This window comes from Salminus brasiliensis, chromosome 17, assembly GCF_030463535.1.
Source record: "Salminus brasiliensis chromosome 17, fSalBra1.hap2, whole genome shotgun sequence".
NCBI classification, from domain to species: domain Eukaryota; kingdom Metazoa; phylum Chordata; class Actinopteri; order Characiformes; family Bryconidae; genus Salminus; species Salminus brasiliensis.
This window is the reverse complement of record NC_132894.1, coordinates 15798405-15816310: the sequence shown is the minus strand read 5'-3', so window position 1 is coordinate 15816310 and position 17906 is coordinate 15798405. Positions and strand designations below refer to the sequence as shown.

General features: G+C 41.6%; 1 protein-coding gene across 1 annotated transcript; it reads right to left on the bottom strand.

Annotated features, from left to right (window-relative positions):
• Positions 1-979: 979 nt before the first annotated feature.
• On the bottom strand, positions 980-17221 carry zmat3 (zinc finger, matrin-type 3). The gene is made up of 6 exons (XM_072660616.1): positions 16923-17221; positions 14302-14657; positions 13304-13450; positions 12882-13048; positions 9156-9253; positions 980-5024 (listed from the first exon to the last, which is right to left on the bottom strand). The coding sequence occupies exons 1-6, from the start codon at positions 17038-17040 to the stop codon at positions 4816-4818; spliced, it is 1095 nt and encodes a 364-aa protein (XP_072516717.1). The 5' UTR covers positions 17041-17221; the 3' UTR covers positions 980-4815.
• Between the last annotated feature and the right edge of the window lie 685 nt (positions 17222-17906).

Below are 17906 nucleotides of genomic sequence, written 5' to 3'. Positions count from 1 at the left end.
GCTCTCGTGCCCGATGATTGCAGGTACTCTCTGATAAGAAGATAAATGAATTAATATGAAAAAAATGTTGTGTAAATGAGATGTTGTGAAATGGTTGGTTAATGAATACAGGTTTATGGACCAGAGAGAAAACTGGGGTCCCAAAAAGTAGTCCAGGCTGACACATAAACCACAGTAAGCTAAATGCGTAGACATGTAAATACAGTTTTTGTGACGTCATCCAAAAAAAAAAAAAAGAGAGAACCTTCTAAATGTTTCCGTAGCTGGATACATCACAGGTTGTTTATCATACCTGACTCACCCATATCTGGCATGCTAACATCTGTCTTAACTGTTAGGGTACGCTCATTTGAAGAAGCCCAAATTCAAACCGCAAGCCGGACGCTTAAACTACAGCAATGGCTTCTGGTAGTTAAGGTTTTGGTTTTGATGTTGGAGCAGCGTCTGCCCAAGTCATTAACCGTTACAAGAAGAACTGGCCTCTGCTCAACTGCTCAACTTCCAGCTTGGAAGCCATAGAGAATTAAAGGCTGCACTGTCCGTTTCAGCTGACTTTTTCTGAAGAAACCCTCTCGCACAACTGTCAGCTCATTAGATGCTGCTAGTGACTATTCGCACTGCTGCAGTCTGCAGGGTTCAGTCAGTACAACACTCAATAAACAGAGAGGCACACAAGTTTGTCAGCTGACTCCTCCTTATACAATGCGGCCCACTCACCATGGCCTGCCTGGAATCTCACAGGCGCACTATGGGTGGGGCTGCTAACCATAGCATGAGTTCATAATGATATTATTTTAGCCCAAAACATTTTGTGCTCTGTTTATGAACAGTTGGAGGAGACTCCATGTGCCATGGCCTAAAGTTATAAATGCCTCTCTGACCTTCAGGTGGCTTGTTTTGATGCTTGAAGCCTCTGATGGGCGGGTGGTTATGAGCAATATGCATGTTCACACATGCAAAAATGACTACGACAAAGCTCTAAAGTAATCCCCTTTTAATGAAACATTTGTTCATATATGATAACACCTTCAAAATAAACCATTTTCCTCAGCAGTCTCTCTCCAGTGAAGTTATATAATCCACTCTTCTTCATACAGTACATTCATTACATTGTAGTATTTTCTCTTCAAATGAGTTCATATAACATTTACAAATTTTTTTAATAAAACAGAATAAAATCAAATATTGCCACATATTGCACCATGACCATTCCAGCCTTCGACGAACAACAACCCAAATATCGCTCTGACGCCGTTCCCAAAGGCATCCATGAAATGAAAATGTGGTTTCAGAAGGCACTACAGTTAGATCTTATTTTGACTGGTCTCAAAATAAAACAAACTCGAAACCCCTTCAGAAAAAACATCAGCGTCTCCACAAAGACTTCACAGAAAACAAAGAAGGCAAAGGAAAGCCTTCGATCACTCTGTTGCAAGGGTGAACAACGAGCAGGAGCCTGGTGGTAGTGTATGTTGGTTTTGGCTGGGAGAAGCCAGATCGGCTTGTCTGTGGATAGCACTCTCTCTCTGGAGATGGCCCGGCCTCCGTGGGGAAGGCCAGTTTGGACACAGGGTCACCGCTTCCTGCCCACACAGCGGACATGTGCGCCGCTGCTCCTGCTCACAACAGGAAACGCCCCGCCTGCCGACCCGTGGAGCTCCAATCAACGCCGACCCACAGCCGCCAGCGACATGTTCCGTCTGAATCCCTTACATCTGAAAGCTGCTCTGCCTCATTTAGCAAGCATGAATGCCTCAAAACAGAGGTCTGAGGATTACCAAGGGCACACTGTAGAATACCACCATTCAGAAGTTTGAAGTCACTGATTTCAGTGATATTAAACTGCAAGTTTGCTGCAAATATGCACTGATTCTGGTAGGATATTAATAACTTGCATTTGAATGATGCTATAATTGTGAATAAAAGTTATAATAAAACTCATGATGGTGACGGTGATGTCATGATACTGGAATTTTCCACTTTGTAAAGTATCCATATTCTACTGGAAATAGTATGTTTACAAAAACATGATAAATGCAGCAACCTTGTAATTCTCACCGATATGAGATATGACATGACACAGTGTAGTACAGTATCAACATGGGTGGTGATTCAATCTCAAGGCAGATAACTGGACAAGGAATATTATAAACAGCATCCAATAATTATTATTATGGCAAGTGATTTGAAACTGTCAAACAACGGTCAACTAATTAAGTATTCCATTACAAGGGCCTGACCAAAACTACGCAACCTAATCACACTCCAGAGTTTTTTTTTTTTTAGCAGCAACAAAGCAGAGCTAAAAAAAAACCCTCATAAGTGCATACAGGAGAACCAACATTAATGGGGGTTGGAAAACAACAACTACAGTATGTAAAATGACTGTAAACGAGCTGAACGCTGAACACAGAACTTCCATAAGAAATGTGCTTCGAATCAGAGGCACACAAATAAGCAGTTCTCAGTCTAATATGGGATCAAACTCCATACAACTATATTAGTGCAGCAACAGAAAAAAAAAAAAAAAAAACCCAGAGTATTAGTTTAGTAGTCTGTAGTAGTAAGCTAGGAACAAGCTATGCTTGTCCTCAAATATCTCATTATGGTGGAGCGAACCATGTAGAGTAATATGGGACAAAGACGGCCTGTAATATTCCCACTGTAAACATTTGATTAGGATCACATAAAAATGAAAACTAAAATGATAAAACAAATAAATAAATAAACTGTCCACCATCGTATGTTTCCTCTCCCCCTTCTTAAACAAGTGCAAATGCTCTTGAGAAATTGATCCCCCTCCCTCTCTTGTAGTGCACGGTCCTCACTGTCCTCTCGTTACAAAATACTCGACGGTAGTAATGTTATCATGCTCACATCATTTCTAAATATACACATTTACTGATACGCAGAGCAAAGAGGTGTTTCTACAGGGATCAATGCAGGTTATTGAGGATTGATTAAACAGTGAAAAGGGGCAGAATTCAGAGGCAGACAAAAACTGGAATGGCTAGAGTGTTATTATAGTAGGGGGGCATACCGACAGTCTTCCATATTGCAAATACCCTTGATAAAATATTATCAATATCTATATTACTCTGTGAATGTAAACAGGTTTGTACACATAGAATTAGCTACAAAATACAGTGAAATTAAAACGGAAACTTCTTCCTTCACAAAACTAAACACATACTGAGCCAAGACACATAAGTGGCCTTAGAAAAAATAGCTAAAACAAAAATTTAACTTTCTTAGTTCTTAGTTCCATCTCTGCAAATACTTACAAAAAATTACAAATGTTTAAATATATTTATGTTTTGTCAATATATATTATATGTATTACATTACATTTTCCATTAAATTGAGGTGGGCTTGCTAATTTCACTCTGTCTTAGCTAAGAAAACTACTGAAGGTAGTCTGTGGACTACTTTTTCAGAAGAAGAACCATTCACGTTTGAGGTAGGGGCGCGCAGAGGGACTGACCCAAAGTCACCTTTTTTTTTTAAAAATAGCTCTGCTTTGGGTTCCCCTGAGCTTTTCTGCACTGGGAGAAAGTGAAAGCTTGCTATGGGGAAAAACTACAGGGGCTGCATGATGAACAGCAGTCTGTGGACTGAGAGCAAAAAGACAAAGCGTTTCTCGTCTTTTTCTGGGGTGCATACCAGCTAGGCATATGAACTGGACAGTGGCTGCAGGTGTGAATACTTCTGACTGCATTTACAACACACTTGTGCAAAACTAGTGAAGGAAAGAAAAAAAAAGATTATTGTCATCGCAGTCACAGTACATTCAGCAGGTCCTTTAGAAGCCTGCAGCACTATTTAACCTGCTAACCTGAGGCCTAGTCGATATGCTAGCGCTAATCTCTTCAGAAAGTGCTCTGGGTTTCGGCACTCAGCTCCTATTCCTGAAGTAACACAGTGAAACTGCAGCTAGCAGTGAGCTAGAGGTTTGCTCCTAGCCTTTCTGTTTTTGAGGCATTGGATTGTAGGAATATGAAGTAGCCTAACCCCCCCCCCTCAAAATAAAAGTGCCAAAGAGGATTCATTAGAGCAGGGGTTCCCAATCCCAGTTGTAGGAACGCCACACTAAGCACTAATTCAACTTACTGACAAGCTCCTCATGTGATGGGTTAGGCAAGTTGGACCCTGGGATCCACTGCTTTAGAAGAGCGATGCTGTAGAAGAACCACTTTTGGTGTTAGGTAACAATAAACGAAAAAGAAACAGTCCACAATACTACACCAAACCACCTATACAAAACATGTCTAAAGAAATAGATGAAAGAATGAAATATTCCTAGCATAAAGTACTATCAAAAAACAGCTGAACCAGGAACTCTACTGGCCTTCTTGGGTTGATGAGTTCTCATAAGCTTATCTAGGATTCGTACCTTTTTTTAATATATCTTGATATAAGTCAGATCATAATGAAGGCAAACTGATCCTAGATATCAATTCTGAGACCACCTGCCTTCTTCATGAATAAAAGTGCCTCGTCACATTGTCGGAGCAAACACAGCTCCTTGTGTACCATAAAAGATCCTCAACCTTCAACCATGTTTCCCCAAAGGAAGCTGCACAATCTGACACTAAAATCACCTGTAATTCTGCAAGAGGTAGCTTTCGTTCAACTGTTTTCACATTCTGTGCAAAGTCTATGAGACTGGTTCAGTGAAAGCACACAATTCAGACAATGTTGGGGTTGTTTTTTTTTTCCTCTTCTTCTTCTTCCGTACCAAAGCCAATATTGGGCACTTGGAGAATTACATGGATGATTCCCTGTTCAGTATTGCCTTCTTTTGCTGATGGCCTTCTAGGTGTATCCCAGATTCTCCATCTCACTGCGGTAGCGCTGTTCGGAAACTTTGCTTTTGTGCTGTTTGCTTTCCAAGTGCAGGCGGAAGTCGGCTTCCTCGCTAGCCCCGGAGTTGCACATGGAGCAGTAGAACTGGCCGCTGGGCGTCACACACATGGCCAGATCCCGTGGGATGCGCTGCCTTGGCCGGGGGTTGTAGTAAGGCCCTGAGATGCACAGCCACAAAGCATGAGGAGTTGTGAGCACGCCACAGTAAACAAAGCAACACATTTACTGAACAGGCTATGCTAATTCTAGCATAAAACTACTTATTCAATTCTGAATGAATGGCACTGAGACGTTTTCCCTCTAGAAACAGTTGGGGGTCAGATGAGGTATTTATTTTAAATAATAGTAATATATGGATTGTTATTAAGTAGTTTTAATTAATTAATTTGTGCAGAGTGTAATACGTTTGGGTCAGTAAGGTAAGGGGACCTGTTTTAGTGATTTTTAGGCGAGTCGTGAACTGCGCAACGCACAGCTTGATTTAGAGCCTGTCAGCCTGTGTCTTCGCTATCGCAACGCGAGGGAAAATCACGCCCAAGTGTGTCCCTTGCCATTCCTTTAAGCGCAGGTTTACTTACATTTACTTACCTTTTTTATCACCATTTGTATTATGTAAAATGTTTGGTCACCTTCGGCTTAATGACATTTTGTCATTTTGTCATTTTTAAATGTGTAGCACAACACGTTCAGCAAATCCCAATGCACGGTTACCCCCTAATTTTGCAGCGCTCCTCCCTGACCCCTGTGTTTTCTCTTCCTTTCTGTTTTCCCTGTTTCCCTGTTCTAACTGTTCTGTCCCCGTTTACCTGCTTGGACACATTTTTACATACATTTTCATCACTATGGCTTGATGTCACATTTGCCACAGCTCTTAATTCACTATTGTTTTTTCTTCACTATTTTCTTTTTCTTGTTGTTCGGGTTATTTGTTCCACTATCCGGTGTCGACCAGTCTCGATCTGAGGGAGTTTTACCACGCCACTGTCGCCCTTCACTGGCTTGCTCAAAAAAGGCTCAGACCTGGGTCTCTGTGAAGCTGCTTTGTTCCAGCATTCATTGGGGCACCTTGCAGACTCGGTGCTTAGCAACACCGTCTTTGGGAGAAATTACAGGTTGCAAATGTTTTTGTTTTTTTTGGCAGCTAAAAGTCTTTCAGATCTTGTAGCTGCACCCCCACCACTCTCATTTGCAGGCCTTCTTGTATTTCTTAAACAGCCTGTTTAAAGTCTATCTGCATGTTTATATGCTGTTCAGGTCAGGAGACTGTGAAGGCCATTCCAAAAAATTCAGTTTGTCCAGTTTCTTCACGTAGTCATGGTATTTTATGCATCTTTTAGATCGTTATCCTGCTGTTGTAGAAGCCATCAGCTCATCAGCTTCAGCATTTTAACAAATGTTTTGACATTTGTATGCAGAATTTGCTGGTATGTGGTGGAATCCGTTTCTGTCTCTAATCATGCCAGACAGCAAGCAAGACAGTACAAAAGCATGATAGATCCACCCTAAGCTTCACAGCTGGCAAGGTCTTCTTTTCATACCTTTATACCGACCTTCTTCTGACTCCTACATGAACAATATTTTTGTGTAAGTAATTCTGTACTATGGGACAGTGCACAACCTGCTTGACTCAGCTAAACATTTATGCAGGTTCTTGCAGGTCATATGGGGGGTTTGATTGCTCTCACCAGCATACGTACAGTCCTCTCTGAGAGTTTTCTTGGTCTTATCATGAGCTTCACAGTTTCCCAGTCCACCCTGGCTGCTTTCATATAGCCTTCCTCTGCCTTGTGGGCATCGACTGCTTTCATTTTCAGATCTTTAGACAGCTGCTTAGAGGAGCACATGTTTGATGAGTACAAGGTATGGAGAGTCAGAGAATTAATAAAGCTGGGAACTTTCATTCAGCTAACAGTTCCTAATTACAAATGGTGACATGCCTCCAGCCTGATTTGCTAATTAAAGGTTGGCTTTTTTTGCATTAGGATTTGATTAAATGAATAATTAATAAACAGGAAAACGTTTATTTTACTGTAATTTGTCTTTTCTAATATCTTGTTGAAAATACATACATTTTGTAAACACATGGCTTTACCTGAGTGGCTTCTTTCCCCATACATTTCCCTATTCATAAGGTTTTCTTTTTTGTGCTTTAAAAAAAAGCTCAATTTCCAATTTATTCCTGGTCACTGTGCATTGGCCTATGCCCCATCATCCTGTATGTCAGTGATCTACATGAAGAACGACCCTTCTGCAGATTATAGCTCCAATCCATGTAATTACTGCCTTCAGAATTGCCTGATTAGGGGAAGGATGGAGATGAAACCTTGATTTCCAGGTGGAAGAATGGTGACCACTGCTGTACATACTAAATGGCTTGGTTTTACAGAACATTGGCGGTGGCATTGTTCTTCAGAGAGCAACCCCACCACCACCACCACCCTCATTTCCTCTTCTACACAGGGGGTGAAGTAAATCACATGAAATTCAAAACTTGTGTATACTTGCACTTTGATCTTATGAGACTAGCACTTTGCACAATATGAGAATAGCACAAATGATCTCATAATAGCACTTTGATCTTATGAGAATATAGGCATAATTTCCATTATTGGAGTAAAATATAATACACTGACCAAATTTGATTATTATGTTAACTCACCTTTGGCAGTAAATGGATTGAAGTGATATATTTAATTCATGTGGAAAGGATGTTTACCTTTGACTATGGTCAATTCAATCCATTACATATTCAGTGCACAGAGATGCACTCAGATCCACAGACACGGAGAACGACAGCCACATACAGTTGCTAATAGCTCTCTACCAGTGTGTTCAGCATGAGCTGATTAGAGCAGATGCCAGTAGCCTTAGGGGAAGATGAGCCTTCCATGAGAACTGCTCTGTGCAGAGTCTCTATGTGGCATTTTTACGTAGCTAACTTAACGAGCAATCGTGCATTCTTTAATCAAAACCTAACCAGATAAGCAAAAGTCTTAACACTGCCCCAGGCATGGATTACAGTCTGGAGTAAGAGACTTAACCACATTTTATTTTGGGATGGAATTTATGCCCTGCTATTTCTAGAGTGCTGTTTTAAAAACATGATTAAACCCAAAGGCTGGGTAGTGCTCCGTGTTCTATGATTCATCTGAGAGCTTGCAGATGCTATATGGAGGGTCTGTGTGTGTGTGTGTGTGTGTGTGTGTGTCGATAGGGGAGAGGCCAGGGAAGTGTGGAAGGGTCAGCGAGGGCATGTGTGTGATTGAGACCTGCCACCATGTGGGTGACGTTCGAAGGGCCAGGCTGACGTGGGGTGGAGTATCGGTTTGCAAACACCAAAGGCCTGGCCGCGAGCCTGCATTTAGCGATCCTACCGCGGTACGCTGGATTCGCACAGGCCGGCCCACTGTCGCTCAACACTGCTGCCAGCTGCTGAAACAAGGCCCTGCTGCCAAAGCACAGATCAGAAGTTTTGCATTTAGCGCCACTGCTCTGACCATTGACCAGAAACCAACACCGTGTGGGACGCTCCATTACCTAAATCCAGAGACGGTGTTACAGAAATTTTGAATAAGATGCAAAGCAGAATAATGTGTGTAAAATGCTATTTCGGTCCCACTTTAGATGGTTAACAGATGGTTTACTGTTAGGGCACATTTGAGGCAATGTCAAAAGACATTCAGATAAATGTAAGAAAGTAAGAATCCAAGATCCAATGTTCCCAGGGCCCTGTGTAGCTAGTGCCCAAAAATGTAATCTAAATTGAACTTAATAAAAATAATATGGACAATCACTTCAACATATATATACACACACACTACACAGACAAAATTATGTGGACAACTGCGTGTTCTGAAAGCAAGGTATTAAAAAAACCAAAACATTTATCTTGCTTGTGTTGGAGTAACTGTCTCTACTGTCCAGGGAAGGCTTTCTACTACATTTTGACTGCATTGAGCAGCAAGAGCGTTAGCCAGCTCAGGATGCTGGATGATCACCACCCCATCTCATTCCAGCTCAATGCCCACGCCTGGCATTAGGCATGGTGCCAATAGGTTCATGTTTATCTGCTTCAGAGAGTCCTGTTCTATTGACAATACTGCTCTGCAAGGACTAGACAAGCTCTGTGTCAGCCATGCACTGAATGTATTAATTAGAAGGGGTGTCCACAAACATTTGGACATATTACAGTGTTACTACACAGGCTAAATAATCTATGAACGACTGGGAATGGCTATTTAAAACAACTGTTGTTGTTAATAGTGGCTCTTTGTGGCTCTTGTGTGTACCTGGCATGGCAGTGGGCACGTGTGTCCTGCGATTCTTGTTGAGTCTGTACTCATTCCCTTCTTTCCTGGAACGCCTCTGTGCAAGGTCTGCTGTGTCTCTGCAAAAAAAAAAGAGGACATTCTCTATGAGAATCTTTATCCTTTTTGAGATTATTTTTGAACACAGAACAAAATGTAATGTTATAGGTGTTAGCTAACTAAGCTTGCTTATGAATTATAAATGTTCACACACAGCCACCGAAAATGTAAGGCAATACTTTGTACTGTTTAAACTTCACCACTTCAGTTATGTCTAGCATGATTTTTCTCTTACTACAATGCCGTGGCGAAACTAGCATGCTTCAGATATGATCAAGTGTGCAGCAGTGTAGCAGGATGCAGCGTCCTATCTTCCTGTGCTTGTTATCACTCTCCTGCCACATTGGCATTTGAACAAGCTCCCCAGTTATCAAGACGGAGACACATGGAAGATAAAACCAAACGGAAAAAGATCCTTCCTCCAAGCTAAATCTATGTACTAGTTATAAGCTTCCTCCTACTGGGTATAAACTATACTGAACTGTGTTGTTTACAAATGGTTCTTTGAGCGATGCCATAAAAGAACAAATTTGAGTGAGATGAATGTGTCAACTGATAAAGAACCTTTCTATTGATGTCTATAAACCTTTAAAAGGTTCTTCACACATACAGTGTGGAGATAGTGCTGGCTTAGTGATTAGAGCACTGGGTTGTAACTGGGTTTGATACCCAGACTCGGCAAGCTGCCACTGTTGGGCCCTTAAGCAATGCCCTTAACCCTCTCTGCTCTCTGGGTGCAGCAGCGGCGGTGCACTCACTGTGTGCGTATGGTCACCAGTGTTTATGTGTGTAGGCAGAGGCCAAATTCCATTGGTGTCTAACGGCTGTCTACATATAACCTGGCGATACAGGGCTTACACACTGGCAATTACATTTTAAACTACTAATTCTAAATGAATCCTGTGTTTTAGAGACTCGTTACAGTATTGCAAAACATATTGTGATACCTCGATATATTGTTATTTTCTACACCGCTTCACACCTTCTTTATAGAACCAAAATGCTTGTTCTATATCTTGTTTTGGGACACGTTGCATTCTTCTGAAAGTGCATTTGCAGCGACTTGCAAACATGCTTCCTTTTTTGTTGCATTAGAACCTGGAATCTATTTACAAAGATGCTCTAAAAAGTATTGAATACTTATGAACACTCAAGACTTTGATTTTTGATCATAAAGGAAAGCCTAATCCATGATTTCTTTCTAATTAGGTGAATCTTGCTCTTGTGATCACTCAATATACAGTCATGTGAAAAACTATGGTTTGTCATATCAGGGCATTATACAAAACATCTGATCTTTAGAAGGTCCTAAAATTAAGTAGATATTATGTAAACACAGCCTCAGATTAACAACACATGATGCATTACATTCTGTCGTTATTTATCTAACAAAAACTAGGCTATAACTAGGCTTCCATAGGACACAAGAGATTAAGTAGCAGCCAGGTTCTGTAAATCAAAAGCTCTTATCAATCAAACCCCTTAACGCAGAAAGGCTTATTACACACTTTTGTACAAACTGCTGGGGCTAATCTTTGGTGATAGACGTCTGTAATAACACTTCCAGCCCGTCGGCTGGCCAAAAGTGTTTTAGGGGTTAATTGATCATCAGCAAGTCTGACCATGACCTTAGAGAAGAAACTGTTGCTGCCCATCAATCTGAAGTCCATCATTCTACAGTGAGAAAGATCATTCACAAGTAAAAAGCATTCAAGACAGCTGCAAACCTTCTTAGGAGTGGACGTCCGGGCAAATTCACTCCAAGGTCAGACCATGTAATGCTCAGAGAAATTGCAAAACCCCCAAGAGCTATATCTCAGACTCGACAGGCCTCAGTTAGCATGTTAAATGTGCAAGTTCATGACAGTACAAGTAGAAAAGGACTGAACAAGTATGCCTTGTTTGGAAGGGTTGACAGGAGAAAGAACATGGCAGCACAGCTTAAGTTTGAAAAGTTGCATCTGAACAAACCACAAGACAAGAACAATGTCCTTTGGAAAGACAAGAGCGAAGCGGAGATGTCTGGCTATAGCATATCAAAACTGATACATATGCTTCATACCAACTGTCAATCATGGTGGTGGAGGGGTGATGAGTTAGGCTCGACCTTGGGGACCTTGGAGTCATTGAGTCGACCATGAACTCCTCTGTATACCAAAGCACTCGCGTCAGATTGGACGAAATCGGTTCATGCAACAGGACAGGGATCATCTGAGGTTGTATTTACCTAATTGTAAGACCAAATGTTTACATTATGTCCTGATGTATAAAACCATGGAATTCAAAGAGGATTTTGTACATGGCCATGGTTGTTCCCTTTAGATGTCAACAGGAAGGTGTTAATCTTGGGGTACTGCTTGTGTCAGCTGTACTCTTACCAGTCACAGGGCTGATGTGTTTTGTTCAGCTACACAGCTTTTACAAAGCTATCCCTTAAGCACTCTCATGCCGTTCAGGACAGGAAACTTGCCAAGTAAACATAACTAGGTAGCTAAAGCTTAAGCAACCAAGTTAGCTAACTGGTCTGTCTCTCTGCCGGTCTCTCTGTCGTTCATCCATCCATCTGCCAATTTGCAGATTCATTCTTCCTTTCCTGCACTGCTGTGTTTAATTCTGCTGTGTAGCGGGAAGAGACATTTGGAGGGGTATTAACCGTGTTTATTACATTATTAGGACCACACCTAGACAGTTCTCAGATAGATCTGATTAACCCTCTGGAGTCTAAGGTTTTTTATTCGCCTTTCAAAGCACTTGCATATGAAATAATATGCACAATTTTTAACCAAAATGTTCAGAACAAGCTCATCTCTCACTATAATGAGACCCAATGTGACCTAGAGCACTGTGTGAAAAGATACTCGGATCCTAAAACTGAAAAAGTCAGAAGTCAGATTTTAGAAATTATTAATATTTCCTGCAATATTGTTTTGGTGCTTGAAACTGAGTCTTAGGTTCACATACATAGGGGAATGTATGAAAAAGATATTATATAGATGGCAGAGGCAGAAGACAAGTTTGAGTGTCTATTGGTCAGTTTCACTCAATCCATGGATGGACACAGGAATCCAGCGATTACAGATGAGAGGCAGATGACAGACACCCGACTCCACCAGTTAGACAAGGCCAGGCGCAGAGACGAGTTTCTCGACTCGTCTTCACAGCCTCGTAACTCACTCGTTGTGAGTCACGTACAATCTGGCAATGAGATACAATCGAAAAGGCTATACAGATCGAGGAAATGTCTGAACCATATTTGTGCTCTGTATTATCGCTAAGATGTTAATAGAATGGTCAAGAAACATTGCATTTGGCGCACCGGTGCGTTCATAGACACCAGAGGGTTAATGTTTTTTAAACTGTGTTTCATCATATTGTTCATATTCATCATAAAATTCTCATTTTTTAATGTTTTTTTTCTGATACAACACCATGATAGCAAATGCTAATATTTGACACCTTCAAAAAAGCATGTAAATCAAATGGTAGAATAGTACCCCCTTAATTCCATTTTAATTCCAGGTTGTAATGCAACAAAAAGAAAAAAAAAACACCAAGGGGTTGAATCCTTTTTTCAATTTTCTTTTCCTAAACTAATGTTAAAATTGCTTGGCAGCGTATGTATGTTGCTTTGGGCTTTGTGAGACTCACGAGAGGCTGGCGTTTTGCTGGGCCTCGGCGAGCCGGAGCCTCTTGGCATGGTTCTTGCCCTGGTAGTGGGCATGGGCCACGGCGGGGGAGCTGAAGGATGCATCACACAGCTTGCAGTAGTCATTCTCTGTGGCCAGGATAACCCTGCTGGGGCCCTTGAAGGGCGGCTGCAAGCAGGAGACGGGCAGAAGTGATGAAAGGCTCGCCGGCTCAGAGGCTGGCTCTGATTACTATCACACAGGCCTTGCTGAACGAAGACTTACAGAGTGACACCATGCAATCAAACTGCGCTTAAAGCCATGGCTGTTCGCTGGCTGACTGTGAAAAGGCATTTGCATGTAGCGCGGGGCAGACTACACTGCTTTTTCTGCATGAAAAGGCTTGTTATGAGAAAAGAAGACATACAGTATGCGGAGTTTTACCTGCTTGGCCGCTGCAGTGGCAGTCTCTGTGGGTGGAGTGGAAAGGGACTGCTGTGAAACTGGCTCTACTTCCTCTGGTATTCTGATAGGGGGTGGCTGCTGACTACCAGCATAAAAATTTCTCAATTTCTTGCTGTGGTTTTTGCCCTGGAAGAGAACAAACATATGCATCATGCTTTTATTTTAAGAACTGAAACTGGAATATTGTAAGTAAGACCATTAGCATTCCTAATGTGGATATTTTCATCACCGAAAAGGGATAAAACCACCATGTGTTCAAAGGGTATCTAATATCCAGGAAACATGATTTTTTGTTCTATATTAAATGAAGAAGAAAGCATTAGTATGTTACATCAGTTTTTAATCAAAACTAGATTTCCTCTATTTTTGCATGTGTGTCCCACTACATGGTTTCAGATCCTCAAACAAAGTGTAGTATAGGACAAAGACAATATGAGGAAACAGAATCCACAGTTTTACATGATCATTTCATTTGTTGTTGGAAAAAAGTTTCACAATCAAGTGTGAAAAGTTTGTTCCACCTTTCACAGAAACTGAGCTGCAATCAGTAGAATTGCTTACAATCAGCCACAGTGGAGGATTTTAGAGCATGACCTGCCTGTTTAAAGCCCTGCCACAGCATCTCAAGGACTTTGACTATGTCACTACAAAACAACAACATAATTTTGTGTTCACTGGGACATTCAGAGGAGAACTTGCTCATATGCTTCAGATCACTGTCTTGCTGCATAACCCAGCTGCACTTGAGCTTTTCATAAAAACTGAACGAATTAGGCTAACATAATAATGTTTTCTATTTACTCTGGTTGTATAAAATATTTTGTATTTAAGATCTAAAATAATTAGTGATATGATACATGTGCAAAACAAATGGTGAGGGTTACAACTAGGTACAATGATTGACAAACATTCAAGAGACAGGGGAACAATAAATGAAGAGAAAAAGTGAAATCCTATTCATCACACAGTTCAATCACCTGATAGTGAGCCTGTGCTTGCTGTGCTGAGTTGAGCGTGACATTGCACAGTTTGCAGTACAGAGGTTTACACAGCTCCTCCAGGGTAGCGTCCTGCTCAGTGCCGACTCTCTGACACTCCTCCTCAGGAGCCTGGGGGCTGGGGACTGGGGGCACTGTGATGGGTGGGCTGGGGACCAGCTGCAAGTGAGGGGGCGGCTTGGCAGGCAGGGGGCTGCAGAGGGGGAAAGCAAGGGAGTCTGGGGACATCATCACCGGGGGAGGCCCCAGGGTCTGGGTAGGGGCTACAGGCTGGAAGGCTGGAGATTGTTGCTGACACATTAGATTCAGAGGCGGCTTCAGAACAGTCTCTGGACCTGAAAGCAAAGCCATACATAAGGTTCGAGCTTAACAAAAGGACAAAAAATAGAACAGAAAAAAGCAATAATGCAATCCGTCTTCAAAAGGCATACGCAACCAAGTGCAGCAAATTAGCCCCCTTTACAATAGTAGAGTACAAGGCTGACAGTTTAGTGAACAACATAAGGCTATCTTCAGTCCCTGCGGTGAAGAAACCGAGCCTCCTTCTAGCAACAGTGGGCCTTTTCTGCACGTCTCACTATAGACGTGATTACAGCTGACTCCTGCCTACTCAACTGTGGGCATTTCTGGCCCTCATCTGTGTGTACAATGCTCCAGTGGATCTGCGACTGAGTGGGGGGTTGGAGAGTCAGCTGCTGCACTGCTGTCCCAATGTTTCCACTGTATCAGTTCCGATGTAGTCCTGACGACAATGATTCAGTAGACTGAAATAGCACCAGAGTGTGAAAGACTGTTTTGCTTCCGGTCGAACGGGCGGAGGACGCCTCGGTGCCGTAAGGACTTGGCACTTGGAGAAAAATAACCCCCAGAAACTTAAAGGAAGGAGAAATCTGGCTAGCTGGAGATGGTCCAAGATTCCATTACCATGAGGTCGGGATACCTTTTTATTTGCCGTCAGTAACAATTTGAGCTATTTACCTAGATGTGCAAACTGTACTATTCCATGCAAATTCCTGTTCCTCCCCCTCGCTCTATTTGGTGCCAGAAGACAAACCTGATATGTCTTGGTCATCAGAGAATACATGTCCAGAAATAGGCTCAAGGAGGACCTACATAGTCGCAGCTCAAGGTCAAAACCTTACTTTTTTTTAATATCCAGATTGTATCCAATGGTTTGGGCACAAAGGCACACCTGCAGTTGAGGCAGCAACTTTTATCAGAGCAGGAGGAAGATAGCGTAAAATCTTTCACTCAGTGAAAGACGGTACCCTTAGGCATCTATAATGCAAGGTGCACTGAGTACACGAGAAGGTAAAGGTAGAAACTGCTTGGCGCAGCTTGTCTTACATGACTTGCTGGTGCAGATCACTTGTAAGATATTTCTTTTCCATTTGTGTTTTTGGAAGACACTTGTTTGCCCCCCATAAAAAAAAACTTTTGACGATCCTTGTAGGTTTTAAGGACTGCAACACTATTGACCAGCTGTAGCCTAACTAATAGGCAAACCAGGCATGCTTTATCTGCCTATACAACAGTTTGCAGCCAAGCAGTAATAAAACTGCAATGTTTTATCTCATACCAGGAATGATTGCTGGCATGTGAAGGAACCTCAATCCTGCAGCTAAACATATGAGTCTTTTAGGCAAATACAGTTACTGCTAATGGGGCCCCAAACCTGTTCTGGCTTTGCTGTTTAAGTGGATTTCCCAATGTTAAACTCTTTGGCTAATATGACTTACTAATATGACTCACTGTTGCTGTAGCCAACTCCATTAATCCCCTTCCAATCCCCTCCCATTTAGGAAAATACAGGTGATATTAATACCACATTATGAGAGGCTTTGGCTTTTGACAGACTATGAGTGTGTTAGTCGATGTTGAAACATTTGAGACATCCCGTTAATAATAATAATAATAATAATTCCTATTATTGATGTACCTTATATATCACTCATTTCGCCATGTATAAATTACTTATACATAAAAATGACAAATACACATTATTTATATTTATATAAATAAATAGTTTCTTTAATGCAGAGTAATCAATAAGCACTAACGATAACTGCACGACACTGGATCTACTTCAAACAGCCAATCAGCGGTCTAGATTTCGGAGCAGGCGTTCTTATTGGCTCATTAGACCGACTACTCAGATACTGCAATTCGTTACTGTAATCAATTTGCCGATATTATCTAATGTTAAGTTTATCCGGTCGTTACCATGAAATTACTGAATTTATACACCCAGCTGTACATGAATTAAGCTCTTCGGTAATCACAGGCGATCAGCTCAACGTGTTATTAAATATGGAAACCGCTATCAGCCCCCAAACCGACAGAACCTAGAGAAAGTAAGGCGGCTCTTTTCACTGGATTTGCAGACACGACACACGCCGACTAACCACACCAATATGAAACTCCGCATTTCAGTCAGTGGGTGAATAAATAAAAAAATAAAAAATAAAAAAAAACGAGAAACTCGGTTTAGTATTTTTTCCAAAGCCCTGATACTGCAGCACTAAATGATGCAGTGCACCGTTTGAGCGCAGCGCATTCGCCACAGCGCAACGACACCGCGATGTCACAGGCCACCTTACCTGCTACCCGAGGGAAATAATGGCTGCTGTTTCCGTACGTTACAGGGTGAACGTTGTAAGTGCTGCAGAAATCAGCACTTGGATAAACTGCATCTCTGTTCCCCACATTCATCGCCATCTTCCTCGCATCCTTCAAAGCTGCCGAACTTCTTCCAGCCAGACGCGGCTCTCCTGCCCCGAGCCTCCAGTACAGGGGTGCAGCAATGCGGAAAGTGTCAAAAGTAAACTCGAGACGAGGCGCTTCGTGCTCCTCACTGCCTTACACCTGCGTGCCCTGCTTCACTGCGAAAAACACACTCATCAGGGCAGCCTGAGACCAGCGCTCAGTGCGAAACACAGTTCAGCGCCTTACTGAAGCTCCCCGCGTCTGGTGTGGTACAGTCCACATCCCACAGAGAAAGAACTCAGAAATGTGATTGACAAATTTGCACTTCAGTGTAATGATGCGCTGGATCCATCGATCATCTTATAGGAGAAACCAGGGTGTAAATGAAGCAAACCGATGGAGAAATACACGAGTGAAGGAATAGCTTCCGGTTGACATATTATTTAATCAAATTTGTCTGTAATACATTTATAGCAATCCAACTGCAAACAGGTTTGTTCAGTTTGGTTTCAGATTGACAGAATATGTAAAAGAAATGTGATTTTAGATGAATTTAGGTCATAAAACATGACATGTGATTAAATCTGGCATTAGACTCGGCGATTTTACTTATTTTCCTATATTGCTTCATGTATACATTTTTTATTGCAATTATTTATTAATAGTTTGTTCGTTTATACTTGTGATTGTTGTTAATATATAATTGTATTAGTATATATAGTAACTAATAAAAAAATATTAAAAAGTAATAAATATTATAAAACTAATAACAATCATATGGGAATAAGTAAAAGCGCCGTAATCTATATTTTTCATTACTCTCTCCCAAATCTTCTCGTTTGTAGAGAGGAGGAGATTAGCAGAGCTCCCTGAAGTTT

What these genes read in the sequence shown, in the direction of transcription:
- zmat3 (XM_072660616.1), bottom strand. Translation starts at nt 17,040, where the DNA reads ATGGCGATGAATGTGGGGAACAGAGATGCAGTTTATCCAAGTGCTGAT. An exon ending in TTATTTCCCTCGGGTAGCAG is followed by an intron (nt 14,658 to 16,922) that starts GTAAGGTGGCCT and finishes CTTTGCTTTCAG; the next exon opens with GTCCAGAGACTGTTCTGAAG. An exon ending in CCACTGCAGCGGCCAAGCAG is followed by an intron (nt 13,049 to 13,303) that starts GTAAAACTCCGC and finishes TCCTGCTTGCAG; the next exon opens with CCGCCCTTCAAGGGCCCCAG.